Consider the following 17156-nt stretch of genomic DNA (forward strand, 5'->3'; position numbering starts at 1 on the left):
TTTCTTAGCCCAGCCATGGGAAAGGGGGTGGAGAAGGCTCAGCTAACTGAGCTGCCTACCCCAGCACCAGACCAGACATGCACATGCTTGACTCCTAACTCAGCACACAATGGGGTCTATTTCTGTAACTGCTCTAGGGTTATCACCCCACTTGCACTGACTCTCTCCCTCTATCTATTTCTGTCGTCTCGTCTCTTTTCCCAACACTCTAACCTACTTCCACACCATCATGGCCGACAAAACCAGCCGGTTAGGCGTTCGTAGGAAGGAGAAAGCGCCAGAAACCAAAGCAAATGAGGAGAAGGACAAGGAAAAGGCCAAAGAGAAGGCTGTAAAAACTCCAGACAAGCTCAGCAAAAAGCAAGAGAACACCCCAGAGCCGCAGAGGACCGACGAGAAGAAGACAAATGGTGAAAGCGAAGGGGCAACAGGGGCAGCAGCAGCAAATAACAGTGAGGATAATGGAGAGTTTCAGCCCATAGAGCTGCCACCTTTTGAAATTGTCACTGGGTGAGTAAGATTTCTGGCTGTATTCTGATTACTAGTTTAGAAACAGTTTTTTAGTCAGGAGGGACACGCGTCATTTGCACCTGCTGTCTCGTAACTTCCTAACAGTTAAAATAGAGATGAGTCATGCAAACACCAAGTTTGGCCATATCATTATACCCAGCATCTGCTCCCCAATTTCTGTTGTTTGAGACATTTTATTATCAAAGTAGTAGATCTTTATGTGAGACCATCTGGCTGTTTGTGTGCATCATGACAGATTAATGAAGCAAAGCAAAGAGAGAATGTGACACACATATCAGATTAGTTACCTAGTACATTGATGAAGACTTTATGTCACAATATAACAGAGTGATGTATCTCTGACAGTTAGAAGGAACTGGTATTATTGTGAACCAGTACTTTGTGATTTCTTTGATGAGCAAACACTCTGTGTTCAATGCGGTGATAACTCTTACTGTCTGTCTTTCAGGGAGAGAATGAGCCCGTTCTACTTCAAGTTTCAGTTCAGGAACGTGGAGTATTCATCGGGCAGGAACAAAACGCTCCTGTGTTTCAGAGTGGACACAGCGGGGGGCAACGCAGAGCCTCTGAAAGGCTACATGGAGGATGAACATGCCACAGCCCACGCTGAGGAGGCCTTCTTCCAGCAGGTGATAAAAAGCTCTAGTGCAGGCCTTTAGCACTGCAGTGGCATGCAAAATCAAAATGCTACAAGATGCCCTTATAGCCAGTTGTTGGGAGAATAAAAAGACAAATGTTATTGGTATGATAAGTTAAAAAAAAGTATTATTTTTGTTACAGTTTTTTTATTCAAGTAGGATGTTTAAGGACAATAAATTCAAAAGCGAATTGTGCTTTTCCTGCTTAAGAACCTTGTGGACAAATTTCAGTATGAAAATTTTTTCTACTTTTCTAATTTATTTTGCAAATTGTCCTCAAAAATTGTTTTATATCTGTAACACTGTCTTTTTTTGTTGTTCATCCAAAGATGCTTGGTCATTACCTTCACTTAGTTCCCATTAGTATACCCTATGTGACTGACATTTGCTTACAATAAATATGTAGTTGTGGAAGTAAATATCTTCTCATATTATGTTTTTTTTTTTTCTTTTTTGATCATTCTTAAATCTTTATTCATATTTTAATTTGTCCTTCTGACATCACAATGTTCCTGTACAACAAACCTGAAAGTAATTCAACTGAAGTTTTGTTTGTATAGCATCATCTGACAGGAAAAGTCATCTCAGGGCTCCTAAAAAAAAAAAAAAAAAAGTAAATATGGATACATATTACAAATAATCCAATTTCATTTTATCCAATTCCATCTAATTCAATCTCCTCCCCTTGATTAAATCCAATCTAGTTTAGTTCAGTTCAGTATAATTTGATCTTGCATACTTCTGTAAAGTTGAGAAAATAAACACACTAAAAGCAGTTTAAATCCAATCAAGATTTTCTTTCATTCTCTGCCTTCACAAGGAGGAGAGTTATCTCGTTTTAATCAGTGAACAAAAACAGACTCAAGACGTTTGGTCAGGCAGTGAGATCATTTGAGGGGATAATTCACAAACATGAATCAATAGTGCAGGAAAGACACATTATTTGGTTAATTTTCTACTATAATGTCAAATTCATGAATTTAGTCAAGTGAATTTAGGCCTAAAGCAGCGTTACTAAAGCAGAACTCAAATACATCAGCACCAGGTCAAATGTCACATATTCAACTGGGATAACTGAGGGACTGTCTACATCCCAATGTAAATACGTGATTTTGTGTCAGAAAAAGGGAAATCTGATAGCTGAATGGTTTGCCTGCCATTCTAATTTAAGAAACTCTGTAATGCGAGACCATAAAATGACCCGCCCACACCTGTGCAGTGCACTTACAGCAGATCTCTTTTTGTGAGATTTAGCATCCTTTTTTCCTCTAAACATCTCATATAAACACATAGATACAATCTAAACATCTAAGCTGTTGCTCGATTGGAAATCAAACTCCCAGAATCTGAAAGTAGTTGCACAAGGTCCAGCATGAATCCTCCACAATCAGTGATCATTTGAATGTCTGTTCAAAGTCAGCACAGCAATCAACTAATAAACTGTAGGGAAGCTTTTTGGAGAAACCCAGGAATTTAAGGAGCACTGTGAAAGGGAACACGTGAGACACTAAAGCCAACAGTGAAGATGAGCTGAAGGGATATTTTGCTTCCTTAACTTCTCAACAGTTCCTTTGGTTGATCTCTGCCATGCCAGATCGCACTGAGGCATGCAGAAAGATCCCAAACCAAATATAAGTTCTTAAAATGCTCATGCATGAACATACTTTTCACTAGACCGACATTTCTTCTAGTACCACCAGCTGAGTCTAATATTGTTTATTTGGACTCACCCAGCCCTGGTCTTGACTTGAGTCTGATAGATAAATTTGTTACAGTAAGGCAATTATAAGAAAGATTTGATTTTTCTAATACCCATAAAAAGTTTTACACTGAATATTGAGAAAGATTTAAATGGTTTTTATCTGAATGTTCTAGTTCAAATAACAAGAGATAAGTGATCTTTCTCCATTGTCTTGCTGACAAAATTCTTGGTTGAATGCAAAAACCTTTAAATCTAAATCTGCCAAAGGTATGAATAATTTTTGGTCTAACCAAACCACTCTCTGTGTAATGAATCTATATAAAATATAAATGTTATTTATAGACTGAAAGTTCTGAATTAAATGTTTTGATTGTATCCTCATTTATTGAGATGCACCTGTAGACTGGAAAACCTGCGTCCAGGCGTTTCCCAGTAGGCACCTGTTGTTGTAATTAGTGACCTAGCCTTTACTAGTCAAGACTTGCCCTTACACGCAAATTAAATATTGGAACTTTAATCATCCAAATTATTCAAAGTCCAAAGTGTTCTTTTATTTTTTTTTACTCCCTTTGAGTCGTACTAAGCAAAAACATCACCCTGAGATCAAATCTTTTTTTTTTTTCTATTTTCATGCCATGAAACACCCAACCTGCATTTTTTCAGGTTCTCCCAAACTCCTCTAAGGAATATGACGTGACATGGTACGTTTCATCCAGCCCCTGCGTCGCTTGTGCCGCCAAGTTGGCCAACATCCTCCAGCAGCACAAGAAGCTGCACCTCTCCATATTCTGCTCCCGTCTCTTTGAATGGGAGGAGCCGGAGATAGTGGAAGGCCTGAAGGCCCTGGTGAGAGCCGGCTGCAAGCTGCGGATGATGAAGCCCATTGACTTCCAGCATGTTTGGGAAATGTATGTGGAACAGGAGGGCGAGAGCTTTACACCGTGGGAGGATTGCCAGGAGAACTATGAGTACTATGTGGAGAGACTGACCGATATCCTCAAGTAGATGAGAGTGAGTGATATCATGAAATTTGATTGTTTTTTGTTTTTTGATTGTCTATCTGGATAGTAACTCCATGTGGATTTCTTGTCTTGTTATTGTCTGCAGGTCCAACCTGACTGAAGCAGCCTGCTTGTGAAATCATCACTTCGTTTTTGTTTGTTTTTATTTCATTTTTTGCTGTCACACTTGACGCTGCGGATACATTTTTAACAGAATGAGCACATTTTCTACTTCTTATTTTTAACAATTAATACATGAAGGTACACGATTTGTAGATAAATATATCAAACACGATGCAACGAGTCGCTTTTAAAAGAGCAAAGCAATGCAAAGTACATTCAGTCACGAACCATTACAAATATTAAAAACAAAACTGGAAGAAGTTATACTGACATCTGGTGTCTGTTTAAAGAACTGAACCATGAACTGAAAGAATCGAAGATGCACTAAAATATTCACAACTCTACATTTTTTTACTAGGTTATTTATGTAAAATAAAAATAAAAATCTACACAGTTTCATTTGCCAAATCTGAAAGTGCTGACCATTAAATAAATCCATTTGCCTGATCATCTTATTTACATCTTTTCATGTCATATAGATAAATCACTAGTTTGGTAGCTCGAAAGTCATGACAAGAGACTTTTTGTTAAGCTGAGCTTGACGAGCCACATGCTGTGCAGTTGTCTCTCAAATATACGTAACCACCAGAGAACAACATTTTAGGGTCGTCCCTAGTAATTCACTGCAGAAAAGAAACCATCCCGCCACCATTCTCTGTTGTCTCTTTCCCGTTGGTTGTCGCAGCTGAAAATAAAGGTGCAGAAAGACGGGTCAGAAATGTTTTGTGCTGTCTTATTAGAGTGTTGTTTTGTAGTTTACAAAAAAATACCTTGTTCATCCAGCGTTGTTATTGGGAGAGATGTTTCTTCACTGCAGCTTGTGCCATTCTCCTCCCCTTCTTCACACCAGATAAAAGAAAGTTATCATTAGCAATGAGGTGAGAAACTCGTTTTAGCAACCAAAGAAGAAAAATGATCTGTCCTCTGCTTGGTATTTGCTGGTTTTCATAGTCTGGATTAATCTGCAAAACATCAGATCTTTATATTACCTTTGTCAGGTGGATTCACATCCGCATCAGTGATGTACTCAACCAGAGGACATGGTGCATCTGTAGCAGAAGATGGGAAGGAATTGAAACCTAAACGTTTAAGACGCATTCCAGTATGACATAAACTGAAATATGTGAGCTGATGGTTCCAAAAATCCCTTTTAAAAAATCATCTTGAACTCAAATCATCTGCAGGACAGTATGGAGCACATTCAGAAACCACACACCAAACCACACAATGTGGGCTCTACCTACCATTTCGGTCCTTTAACTGAGCCATGGTGAGAAACAGAGTGGTCTCGTCTTGCTTGTCATCTGCAGCAACTGTGTGACAATAACAAAAAGTTAAAAGTAACAAAAAAACCTAGTGGCTTTTGTTTGCCACATCTTACCAGAAATTGGCATCACATACAATAGTTAAATAACTATTGACCTTCATCAGCAGTTACGTTGGCTTCATTTGTGATGTTCAAGCTATGTTAACGCATAGGTTAATAAAAGCTTTAAGATGTTTTAGTCTGGAGTGGTTTCTGTTTGACCAGTCGGCCACACTGGCCTGACTGATCGGGTACATGAGCTGTGGTTGGTCTTGTGTTCAATTCAGCTAGAAAAGCTAAAAGGAATTAGTGAAAACTAATGCTTTTAAGTCAATATAACGTAAAAATTCCAAACCTGGTTTACGAAAGATTCTTAGGGCAACGCATCCGATGAAAACAGCTATGATGCCAAAGAAAAGACAACCAGAGATGGAAAGAAGGATCCTCCTCTTTAAAACTACAAATTGCATACAACAAACAATGAATAAAAAACAAGGGATCAAATATTTCAAGGTGAAAATTAATGAGTGAGGTGCACTCACGGAGGTTCTTGGTTCTGTAGGAGTCGCTGCGTTGTGAAAACATTGGTCTCTCGGTGCGAATGCCCTCACAGGTGTATAAGCTCTGCTCTGGGTCATTATGTGGCGTGACCTTATATGTCGATGAGACCGACCGACTGACATTAATGCCCTCTTTATACCTGTGGCAGTTATTTTAGAGAATTTGTAACAATGGAAATGCATTTTAAACAATACCAATAAATACAGAACATTTATTTATTTGTATCATTACCATGTATAGTTCCACGAGTCTGAACTGCCCATCACGTCACATTCTAGCTTTAAGCTGTCAGTGGAAAATACCTCAGACCAAGTAGTTAAAAGGACTATATTGGCCTTTGGGCGCTCTGCAACAAATGCAGTCATAGATGTGATATAACATGTTTAACAATACAGTAAGCTAAAGAATAAAGATTAAAACACACCTTCAATGTTCAGTTCTACATCCCGACTGTCTGAGGAAAATGTTGTTGTTGTTTCCCTTTCAACTTGGCATCTATATGATCCACTGTCTGACGTCTTAGCAGAATCAATTTGGTGAATGGTTCCAGATGACTTCAATCGTTTGTTATCTTTGTACCATATGTATTTCCATCCAGAGGAGACATTGACATGACAGGTGAAGGAAATCAAATCACTGGTGTGCATCAACTTATCCGAGGGATTCTGCGTCAGTGTGACTGTTGGTTTTCCATCTGAAATTTCACAATAATAGCAAAGAAGATGTAAAATAGCAGGAAGAATAATTTATATAGGAGTGTGGGTAAATGTACATTAGTTTACGAAACAAAAAAGGATCTAATTTAAGGGAAAATAAAAACCTGACAAAAATCTGAAAAATCTGTTTGACACAACAATTGTTGCGTCACCTTTCAGTCCAATACAGATGCAAATGTTTTCAAGGATTTTCTTCTTCTTTGCATAGGAGTTCAAGCTCAGTCAAGAAGGGATAGCATCGATGAACATCAGTCACCACAGATAATTGATCTTTGGTTTAAACTTTGACTTAGTCTTTCTGGCATATCAAAGTTATTGGAGTAAAACATTTGCTATCATTTTGATTCTTTGGACATCTACGAAGCTAGAAATTAAATCTCTGCAGCCTCCTACAAATTTTCTCCCATAATTCCCAGGTGTGTAGCGTCATCAGTTCTCATCATTCACTCTAACCAAATTTATTCTCTCTGCTAAAAAAAGACATTCCCTCAGTTTGATACTACGTATGTTCACTATGTATTACCATGGTGTGTTAATTGTTTCTATGATTTAAATCCTGTGACGTCAAGCCTGAAGACACATCACCTAATATTTCCTAAAAACTGCACCAACATACGCGCACTGCCCACACTGAGGTGTTCTTTGGAGAATTATGCTCAGGTCACTACATCGTGGATCGACATACCAAGAATGCAAGAAAAGCAGAAACTCTCTGATTTTCTAAAGGTAAGCCAGCCATTTGGGATCTTAATAATAATAAGGCAAAATTCAAAATGACAACATCAAAACTTTAAAAGAAACAATGGGCTTTTCGCCTCTATTGACCTACCTCGAACATCCAGTTGTGTTTCTTTACTACGTCCTGTTGATGTTTTTTCACCTCTTCTGGCTTCGCAAGAATATCCTCCCTTATCAGAAAGATTCAGGTCTATGCTTAACTCTTTGCCAGGTTTGTTCAGAGTGCTTCCATCTTTGTACCAATGATAACTCCAGCCAGAAGAAACATCTACTGCGCATTTTAATTTCACAGTTTCTCCAATAAACATTGGGGTAAAAATCGGATCTCTGCTTAATGTGGGTGTTGGTAACTTGTCTATAGAAAGAAAGACAATGCAGAATATGTTACTGCCTCTGTGCACAAACAAAGTGATACACCAGAATCAGTGACTTTTTATTTGATGTAGCAATTTGATGCAATTTAGTTAATCTTTTTTTTTCTGTACATTTCTGTCAGGTCTTTGCATAATAGTTCAAGCTCAGTCAGAGTGGGGAGCATCTATGAACATTGGTCACCAATGATTCTCAATTGATCTTTGGTTTAGACTTTGACTGAGCCTTTCTGATACATTAAAGTAACTGGATACAAACATTATGGCGTTTTGGATATATGTTAGGCTAGAAATAAATCTCACATTCACTCTCAAGTCATCCTACAAATTTTCTTCCATAATTCCGATTTTTCCATTTACCGTCTTACCTCCCTCTGTTGAGGGAGGGAGGAAAGATGGTTGGAGACATAGTGGATGTATTACCGTCGTGTGTTTTTTGTTAGTTTTCCACTTCAGATATAGTGTTTTGAAAACTATTAAGTTGAATTATTAAAACCTGCAGAAACTCTGTTGTTAATCAAAACTTTTATATAATTTAATTGTTTAATGATTGATCACATTTTCTTTCCGTTTAAATATTTTCACACAGTTTTTATGAGGTTAGGCGCTGATAACTGTACTGGTTCAAGACAAAACTATTTTAAAAACTGTTCATCTATTTCCTTAAAATTACTGTTCTTAACCTGCCAAAGTCACTTTTACAACTTCTCATACAATGACATCACAAGTGGCTTCAAGAGCAGACATCTCACCATAGACTTGAAGCTCAACTGAAGCGCTCTTTGGGCTGCTGACAGCCCTGCCCTTCAGTCTTCCTGAGCAGAGGTATTGTCCACGGTGTGAGGGTGAAGCTTGACTGATGGAAAGAATGCTTTCCGTTTCATTGTTAGTGACAGTGCCTTCATGATATTCCTTTCCATCTTTGTACCATATGAATGTCCAGCCAGAACTTCCCTCCATCCTACAGCTCAGCTGCACGCTCTCAGTGGGGAACACATCCAGCCACCGTGTTTTGTGACTCAGTGATGGAACAGGAATTTCTAATGACAAAGAGATACATTAACCACTTTTGACATCTTGTTTGTGGTGATTGAAAGAAAAATATTTAACCTAATTTGGTTTATGTAACTAGGCCAGATGTGTTGTTCTGTGAACCTTTCCGTTACACTCATCAAATCACAGTACAGCTAGTAATGAAAATAGAAGTGATAAAAATGCATATATTCAGAGCTATCAATTCTTCCTTAATCCTTAATAATCTCAGTTTCCTACCTCAAGGGTTTCACATTACATTTAGATGTTAGTAAGTTTGTACATTTTGTTCAGTCATTGGTCCTTAAACATATATGTAAATTTACAATAAGCTGATTTGAAATAACAGGCTTATTGTATGCTTAGGAATGTGCAATGGAGTATATTTTTGTTAAAGTTGTGATAAAAAAACTGTTTTTTATTGCAACTATTATAAACAAATTACAACTTTTATATAATTGCATCATTATGTGCTTTATCACTTTTTCTAAACATTTTCACCCCTTTGCTATCTCAAATATCTCACAATTTCCGTTTCTATAATTTAACTCCTGTGACTTCAAGCCTGAAGACACATCATCTAATCTTTCCTAAAGAACTCCACCTACACACACACTGCACACACTGAGGCGTTCCTCTGAGAATTAAGCTCACACCACAACATCCTGTTTCAACATATTAAGGTATGAAAAGCGGAAACTCTATGGTTTACTAAAACTAAAACAGCCTCTCGGGGGGAGGGGGGGCTTGACAAAATTCAAAATGGCAACATTAAAACATTAAAAGAAACAATGGGCTTTTCGCCTCTATTGACCTACCTCGAACATCCAGTTGTGTTTCTTTACTATGTCCTGTTGATGTTTGTTCACCTCTACTGGCTTCGCAAGAATATCTTCCCTTATCAGAAAGATTCAGGTCTATGCTTAACTCTTTGCCAGGTTTGTTCAGAGTGCTTCCATCTTTGTACCAATCATAACTCCAGCCAGAAGAAACATCTACTGCGCATTTTAATTTCACAGTTTCTCCAATATACATTGGGGTAAAAATCGGATCTCTGCTTAATGTGGGTGTTGGTAACTTGTCTATAGAAAGAAAGACAATGCAGAATATGTTACTGCTACTGTGCACGAAAAGGGTGATGATGTAGCAATTTGATGCAATTTAGTGCATTTCTTTGTTTTGTCTTTGGTTTGACTTTGTGAAAAATTAAATAAGAAGTTCCAAGAGCTCGACTTTTATGTAAATATTATTTTTAATGTAAAGAAATCAGATCCAATATTGTAAAAATACCAACAATGTGTATTTTTAATGTAAAGTTAGATCTGTGTAATGTTATACATCCTTTAAAACTTACCATAAACGGACACAGTAGATATGTTGCTGAATGCAGAGCTGACTCCTCTTCTGTGCTTGTGGTGAACTTTGCAGGAGTACTGCCCTCGATCGCTCACTTTGGCAGCTGCGTTGTTGAGCACTGACCCTTTTTCATCTGCAATTAGATTTTGATTTTTGTGCCACGTGAAGGTCCACTCAGAACTGCTCACTTCACAGCTAAACGTCAAGACCTCATTTTCAAAAACGTCTGACCAGGGGCTCAGCAGCTTCAGGATTGGTGTTGGTGGGTCTGCAAGAATGTGTCACAAAAACATCTTCAAATTAAGATTTATTTTGAAGTTTCAGTTATAAAATGTTTACCTTATTACTTCTTATCTACGCATGAAATATTTAGGGGAAGGTGCAGTTGTACCACTACAGTTTAAACCATATCGATGTTGTATTGGTACAGTTGCATGCATTAAATTTGTCTGGTGACAGAGGGTATATATAATTATGTGCTTACCAGAGACTTCCAGGGAAACAGGGCCACTCTGATCTGTTCTCAGCTGGCCTCTCTTAGCAAGGCATCGGTAGTCTTCTTTGTTATCATGGGTCACAGGACCTATTGTAATTGTTTTACTGCTGAAAGATGGAATTTTGACCCCTTTATGATACCACTCATATTCCCATCCAGAGTACGTATCAACAACACATGTGAAGTTGATCGATTCTCCAGGGTACATAGGGAAGGTTGGACTTTTGGTAAGACCAGGTTTGGGCTTGTTGTCTGTTCAGAAGAAAGAAAGAATAAGGAAAATTTCATCAACATAACAACTACTACATACTGAACTAAATTGTACTATACAGGTGACCCTAAATAAATAAAACAGCCGAGACACTGAGTTCCTTTAAAACAAGGCTCAAAACCTTTGAACCTGGACTTCATCTCTGATTCTGTGCCTTGACTTTTGAACAAAATGCCAATTCCAATATGCTTCTGATGTTCTGATGGCACAGGACAAGGAATAATCTGTCTTGTCCTGGATATGTCCTTAATTCACTGACTCTTTCTGTGATAAACAAATTGTAAATATCCTGGAAACATTTGAATTGGCTTTGCTGCATGATCCTGCTGTTACTGCTACTGCTTATCCTCATTACACTCAGCTGCCCATTACTATGCTTGAATACAAAACTCTGTCAACAGCCATCTTTTTTTTTTTTTACCAATGACCTTTTGTGGCTTAGCCTCCCAGTGGAGAGTGCCTATGCACTGTCTGCTGCAGAACCGTTGAGTCAGCCATCTTCCCCATGACTGTGCAGGCCAGCAGTGAACAAAGTGTGGCCCGAAGGCTAAGTGAGGCACTTGAATTTAATTTATGTGGTTTGTGACCAAATTCAAGAAACATACACATTTGACCCACCAGAACAGTTGATGCAGATGTACTCTCCATTGCAGGGCAGCACTGTTTTTTATTTGTATTATACTAACTGTCCGAGAAACTGAGCTTTCATCAGCCGTAAGTCATGGTTATCAAAATTTGCCAAAATTGAATATCTGTTTATATTTGATCAATATTGCAGAGATTAGTTTAATTCTTGCAATTGAAAAGCTACAATTAATCAGCTTTTCAAGGATATTTAATTTTATTGAGTGTATCCAGAGTTCTCAATAATACAGTGGTGTTGAACTGTAATGCTGATACACTCTCAGAATCTATTTCTCACCTTTGAACAAGTAACTCTGTGGGTTAGAGTCGAGTGTGGGCTGCAGTGCTTCAACTCTTATGCTAAGGTTGTCAAGAAAGCAACATGATCAGAAAGCTCTAGTTGTCTGGGTAATGTCAAAGCAACAACGAACAGAAATAGGTATTACCAAAAGTATTTTCAGAAATAGTCATTTGAAAAGATTGTGCACAATGTAATGTGGTTGTAGCATGGTTTGACTGTCTGTTTCTTGAGTCACACTGTGCATGATTTCAGTTTATATGGGTACAATTTAACTCTTGAATTTTGTTTAGTACTAAAAAAAACAATAGAAAGCACATATTTTAATGTTGATTTATTTTTTCATGATCCGTCTTTAAATCAATCTAAGCTCCTGTTTTAAAGCAGATAGGACTGCCAAAATTATGTTTAAATGCTAAATGTCACAATAAGGAAAAGGGAATTTTGTCTTATGAATTTTTATTTGTAGAAGTTTGCAAACATTTTCTTTTTATTTGGTAGAATTGCCATTAAACTGTAAGTATAGGAGCAAACATTTTGGGTGTGCTTCTGTAAGCTTCTTACAATAGTTTGCTGGAATTTTCTGTCCGTTCCTCCTGACAGAACTGATGATTAAGTCAGAAATGCAGGTAGTGGAGTAATGCATATGAGTAATGAGACTCTAGAAAAGCTAGTGCAATTCTTGCTGACATCCTTTACACGCAAAGTTTCATTTTCCGTCTTTTGGCCTCCAGCTCTGACTTCACTGTATGAAAAGTAACAGGAACAAGCAATCCTTCGTCCGTTTCTCTTTCTCAGGAGTCGAATCTGATTGTTGGGGTTGATTGGCTAATGTTTATTTTTATTTATTCCACATATGTTACTGATGTCAGAAGTAATTGTTGGTTAACAATAAGAAACACTGCCGGTACTCTCCTTAACTTGTACGCACTGATATTTGACTTTGTTTAGACACACTTTATTGTCCCTGACTTTTTTTTAAACTTTGATTATATGTCTCTTAGCTTTTACGTCCTTTTTTTCTTTCATATTTGCTCCAGCACTAATTGCCTGGTTGTGTCTCTTTTTAATAAAATGTATAGATGTAAATATTTGACTTAAAGTATTTTAATTCCAAGCATGCAGCCAGGAATTTACACCACTGAAAAATATTACTAACAAATAATATGTTAGTAATATGTACTAATATTATATTCAGTTGTGTTCCAGCCAACAACTGAAAGGATAAGCAAAAGTCTAACTTTTGCTTGGCAAAGTAATAACATAATGTGTTTTTGAATGAACATCGTAGTAGTCTAATTCTAACAGTACATTTTAGACAACCACTATATTGTAATTATTCATAAGAGTTTTTCTTTCTCTCCTATAAGCTTTGTCATAAATATTTTCACAATTGTCATTTCTGTCATTTGTTCTTTAAAGGTTCTGAAAATTAAGAAAAATATTAGCAAAATTATTACACTGCTTGGAAAGGATTCTAATCCCACTACAAATATATGAGAGCTTACCAGCAACTTTTACTGATTCGTTGTTACTCTTGTATAACGGGCCTTTGCCTCTCTGGACTTTGCAGTGGTACGCTCCCTTGTCGGAAGGCTTCAGAGAGGCGATTGTATGGGTGTTACTGCTGGAGTCTGAGATTTTTCCCTCATCCTTATACCACTGATATTTCCATCCAGAGGTGACATCAACATTACATGTGAAGCTGATTGATTCTTCAGGATAGAATATGTCAAAGTCTAGACTTCTGCTTAGAGTGAGCTTTGGATTGTTGGCTATTTGGAAAGAAGAAAAAAAAGCAAGAATTTTAAAATGGTCTTTTGACACAAGAGTACTCAAAATGACAGCAATAAAAATTGAACATTGTAAATAGAGGACATCTGGACACAATTAATCGGTTAAGTAGTGCAGACCAAGTTTAAAGGGGGAAAAATGGGGGACTTAATACATAAAGCTTCATGTATTAAATTTCCTACTCCCTACATGACAGCCATGTTGGGAAAACACGGCGTTATCATGAGTTATAGTTCTCGCTTTAGACACCAACATGAGACACTTTCCAGAGACTGCAGGAGGATGGAGAGCCTGACAGATAAAATGAAATTAGACTTGTGAGGTGAATTAAAAAAGTGTTTTTAGCACCACTGAGAGTGCCTTGAAATCAACTGTAAAATGCGTTGCTAGCCAGTGTAGCAACGCATTTTACAATTAGAGATCTTAAAATTAGGAAGTTTGCTTGTTCCTCAGCATTCTTATGGCTTAAACTTGAAGTACCAGTAGGCGGGAATTTTTTAAGAGGATTAAAACTGTTATCAGCAAAAACAATCTTAAAAAATTGCTTGTACTAAAGTTAATGCACTGAACAGAGAAGGAAATATCTAACACTGGACATTTCCTCACGATAAAATGCATTTTACAAACTCTTATATATTATTCAAAAATATATATTACAAACAGAACGATAAGGTTCTTTACCAGTCTGATGGTTCATTGCCAGTCCTCCTAGATGTATGTAGGTTTCTCTCTCTGAATGTTTATGCCAATAACTAAAAATCCAGTTTTGCAGGGACAGAGCTGAAGAAAATTATCTGTCATCCATGACTGGATATTAAGAGTCAAAAGGAGAAACGCCAACACGGAGTGTGTCATCAACATAGCTATGAATATTGATGGTGTTATCTCCTGATGAAACCACATAAAGGTAGGTGTAGAAAGTTTTACTTTAAGTCTAAGGCTTAAAACTGAGCCTGGTGGTACTCCATTATAACCAGTTTTAAACAATACGGCATGTCTGTTAAGTTTAGATTGAGAAAATGTTTTAAATACTGGACACAGTCATTTTATTTTGTATTAATGTAAATATGATACAATAATAGATAAATGATGAAAACTCACATTTAACATTTAGATTTGTTGTGTTGCTGAATCCAGTGCTGAAAGATCTGGATTTAAGCTTGGCTTGGCATGCATATGCTCCTTTATCGCTTTCAGTAACTGACTCGATGTTGAATGATGGTCCCTCTTTATCCAGAGATTGATTGTTTTTGTACCAGATGATTTTCCAGTCAGCAGAGGGGTTCAGTTCACATTTAAAACTCACTGCTTCACTTACAAACACATCTGCCCAGTCAGTCTGCCGGATCAGAAAGGGTTCTGGTGGCTCTACAAAAGTGCATACGAGTCATAATGAGCTTGGAGTCTTTGAAAGGAAGCAACGAAGAGCAAAAATAATTATCTTTAACACAAATAGTGGTAAGAGACATAAAACTCACCATTAACTTTGACGTCAGTTGCATTACTAGTTTTGCTACTTTTTCCCTGCTTCTCTCCTCTGCAGGTATAACTTCCAGAAAGATCTTTTCTATTTGCACGTATTGTAAGCTCCGAATTCTGATCTTGAAAAGAAAAATCTGCATTTTGAGACAGCCGCTGTCCATTTTTCTCCCAGGTGAAGGTCCAGCCAGAGCTGCTACTGATACTACATGTTAAGACCACTTTCTCATTTATGTAGACATCTGAAAGATCTGAAGTCACGGAAGGCACAGGAGGATCTGAAAATGAATGAAACGTATCAAAAGAAGAAATTCAAAGGAGCTAAAAAAGGAGGAAAAAAAACGTCCTTTTTGTAATTAATTCAGAATGCATTGCTGAAATTATTTAACCACTTCCAGAGTGAAATAATACTGTATGTTAATAAATAATTAATGTGCTTACAAAGAGTCAAATTACATTGATAATGGTAGACCAAACAGAGAAAAAAGCGATATAAACAATAGAAACTGTTCATACATATTTGAAAGCCAACGTTTCTGATGTACAGCTATGATGACCTATTCAGCGATATGTCATTTCCTGTGTGTCATTTCTCATTTCCCATGTGTCTCTAAAGTCAATTTGACACCATTATGGTACATTTTCAATGTTTTATTTTATGTTATAAAACTTAGCCATTTAAAACTTGAACGGTCACCACATCATTGATACACAGTGCAAGATTGAAAAAATATATACGCTTTAAAATCTCACCGTAGGTAGTTGGTGGCACATAAGTGGTATTATCTGGAGGTGTGCCTGCTGGTAGAAGGGAGAGCAGACGTCAAAGTTTAGGATAAATCAGGATTCTGGTTTTATCTACATGAATGGTGGATTTAAAAAGCAAATCCTGTAAATTTATGAAAATTAAGACTGTAATGAACAGCTAAGGTACCGAGAGTTAGTTGCAATGATCAATTTTACTTGAATGTCATATAGTTTTTTCAAGTCATGTGAATGGAATGGAAATGGAAAGAAAATAAAATCTAATGTTGCACATACAGGCAAATCTGAAACCAGTTAAGAACATAATTTCAGTCAAATCAGTTAAATATTTAATATAAGCTATAAAGCTAAATGTACAAAGTGGTTTAGAAATCAACTTAAAATGTTATAAATAATGATTATTAGGTTTTCATGAGGGAGCTCAGAGCGCAGAGAGCAGCTCCTGTCTAAATGTTGTGACTGCCAAACCCATGACAATAAAGTACTTCATGTTCCTCATGTTTAGTTCCTGAGTGTTAGTTTGGTCAGTATCTAACCTAAAAATATCAAATGTACAATGCACATTTAATAAAATAGTTCACAACAGCGGAGCAAAGTGCAAGAACATTCTGTGTGCATTTTAGTTAAAAACAGAAACACAAAGGAAAAAGGAAGTGGCTTTAAGAAACAAAATGCTAAACTGCCGTCGAAATATCCGATCAATGCAGTGCAGTTAGACAGATTGTTCATTCCTACCAGTTCCATCTTGAGCTGCACAGACACAGGTCAGATCTGTTCAACCACATAAGAGAGAGAGAGGGAAAAAATGCAATTATAGTCTCTATCAATCTTTACCAGTATAAATTAGTTTGTTTCAAATATTGAAACACTTACATATGAGTGTGAAGACTTGAAGAAGCAACATTTTCCATTGAGTCTCACATGTGGAGGTTGTCTTGCTGAGCTGAGTCATTTAACTGCCATGCACTGAAGTGAAGTAGAGGAAATAAGCTTGCAGCCCGAGAAGGGTGTGTCCTGTCACTCTGACATCTGGTTTTCTTTTCTTTTCTTTTTTTTTGGTTCATGTTGCTAAAGAAACAGGAAATGTGCTGGCGTACCGCATTCAGAATGCTAGGTGTTCGACATGCTGGTTTGTGATGACAACTGACAGAGTTTGAGGAATTGAAAGAACTGATATTTTGATGATTTTGGTGCTGAATTTATTATTTGTCAGTGTTGAAGAAACTGGTTGAGAGCAGCATATATATATATATATATATATATATATATATATATATATATATATATATATAATTATTCATTCCTTTTAATGGAAACAATTTGTATGAATTCTGGTAATAAATATAAGATGAGC

The 17156-nt window shown here is 37.0% G+C and overlaps 2 protein-coding genes across 3 annotated transcripts; one reads left to right on the top strand and one right to left on the bottom strand.

The window, feature by feature from the left end:
• Window positions 1-31: 31 nt before the first annotated feature.
• On the top strand, window positions 32-4450 carry apobec2b (apolipoprotein B mRNA editing enzyme, catalytic polypeptide-like 2b). The gene is made up of 4 exons (XM_032566182.1): window positions 32-510; window positions 980-1160; window positions 3535-3882; window positions 3979-4450. The coding sequence occupies exons 1-3, from the start codon at window positions 230-232 to the stop codon at window positions 3874-3876; spliced, it is 804 nt and encodes a 267-aa protein (XP_032422073.1). The 5' UTR covers window positions 32-229; the 3' UTR covers window positions 3877-3882; window positions 3979-4450.
• Window positions 4029-16811, bottom strand: LOC116721788 (titin). 2 transcript variants are annotated; one of them, XM_032565754.1, is made up of 19 exons: window positions 16676-16810; window positions 16538-16573; window positions 15791-15838; window positions 15037-15315; window positions 14660-14926; window positions 13273-13539; window positions 10560-10823; window positions 10074-10343; window positions 9538-9801; window positions 8440-8727; window positions 7408-7671; window positions 6287-6556; window positions 6094-6208; window positions 5844-6001; window positions 5657-5758; window positions 5240-5308; window positions 4985-5044; window positions 4766-4834; window positions 4029-4680 (listed from the first exon to the last, which is right to left on the bottom strand). In XM_032565754.1, the coding sequence occupies exons 1-19, from the start codon at window positions 16752-16754 to the stop codon at window positions 4616-4618; spliced, it is 3234 nt and encodes a 1077-aa protein (XP_032421645.1). In that variant the 5' UTR covers window positions 16755-16810; the 3' UTR covers window positions 4029-4615. The 2 variants fall into 2 exon arrangements, with proteins under 2 accessions (XP_032421645.1, XP_032421653.1); XM_032565762.1 differs by lacking the exons at window positions 7408-7671; window positions 8440-8727 and having other exon boundaries at window positions 16676-16811.
• Window positions 16812-17156: the final 345 nt, after the last annotated feature.

The sequence above is a fragment of the Xiphophorus hellerii genome, chromosome 1, assembly GCF_003331165.1.
Source record: "Xiphophorus hellerii strain 12219 chromosome 1, Xiphophorus_hellerii-4.1, whole genome shotgun sequence".
In the NCBI taxonomy this organism is placed as follows: domain Eukaryota; kingdom Metazoa; phylum Chordata; class Actinopteri; order Cyprinodontiformes; family Poeciliidae; genus Xiphophorus; species Xiphophorus hellerii.

Bases quoted from the DNA above. Each gene is read 5' to 3' on its own strand.
- apobec2b (XM_032566182.1), top strand. From the start codon at position 230: ATGGCCGACAAAACCAGCCGGTTAGGCGTTCGTAGGAAGGAGAAAGCG. The intron at 511-979 runs GTGAGTAAGATT...TCTGTCTTTCAG, and splicing joins CCTTTTGAAATTGTCACTGG to GGAGAGAATGAGCCCGTTCT. The intron at 1,161-3,534 runs GTGATAAAAAGC...GCATTTTTTCAG, and splicing joins AGGAGGCCTTCTTCCAGCAG to GTTCTCCCAAACTCCTCTAA.
- LOC116721788 (XM_032565754.1), bottom strand. From the start codon at position 16,754: ATGACTCAGCTCAGCAAGACAACCTCCACATGTGAGACTCAATGGAAA. The intron at 8,728-9,537 runs GTAGGTCAATAG...CTTTGTCATTAG, and splicing joins AACACAACTGGATGTTCGAG to AAATTCCTGTTCCATCACTG. The intron at 6,557-7,407 runs GTAGGTCAATAG...GTGAAATTTCAG, and splicing joins AACACAACTGGATGTTCGAG to ATGGAAAACCAACAGTCACA.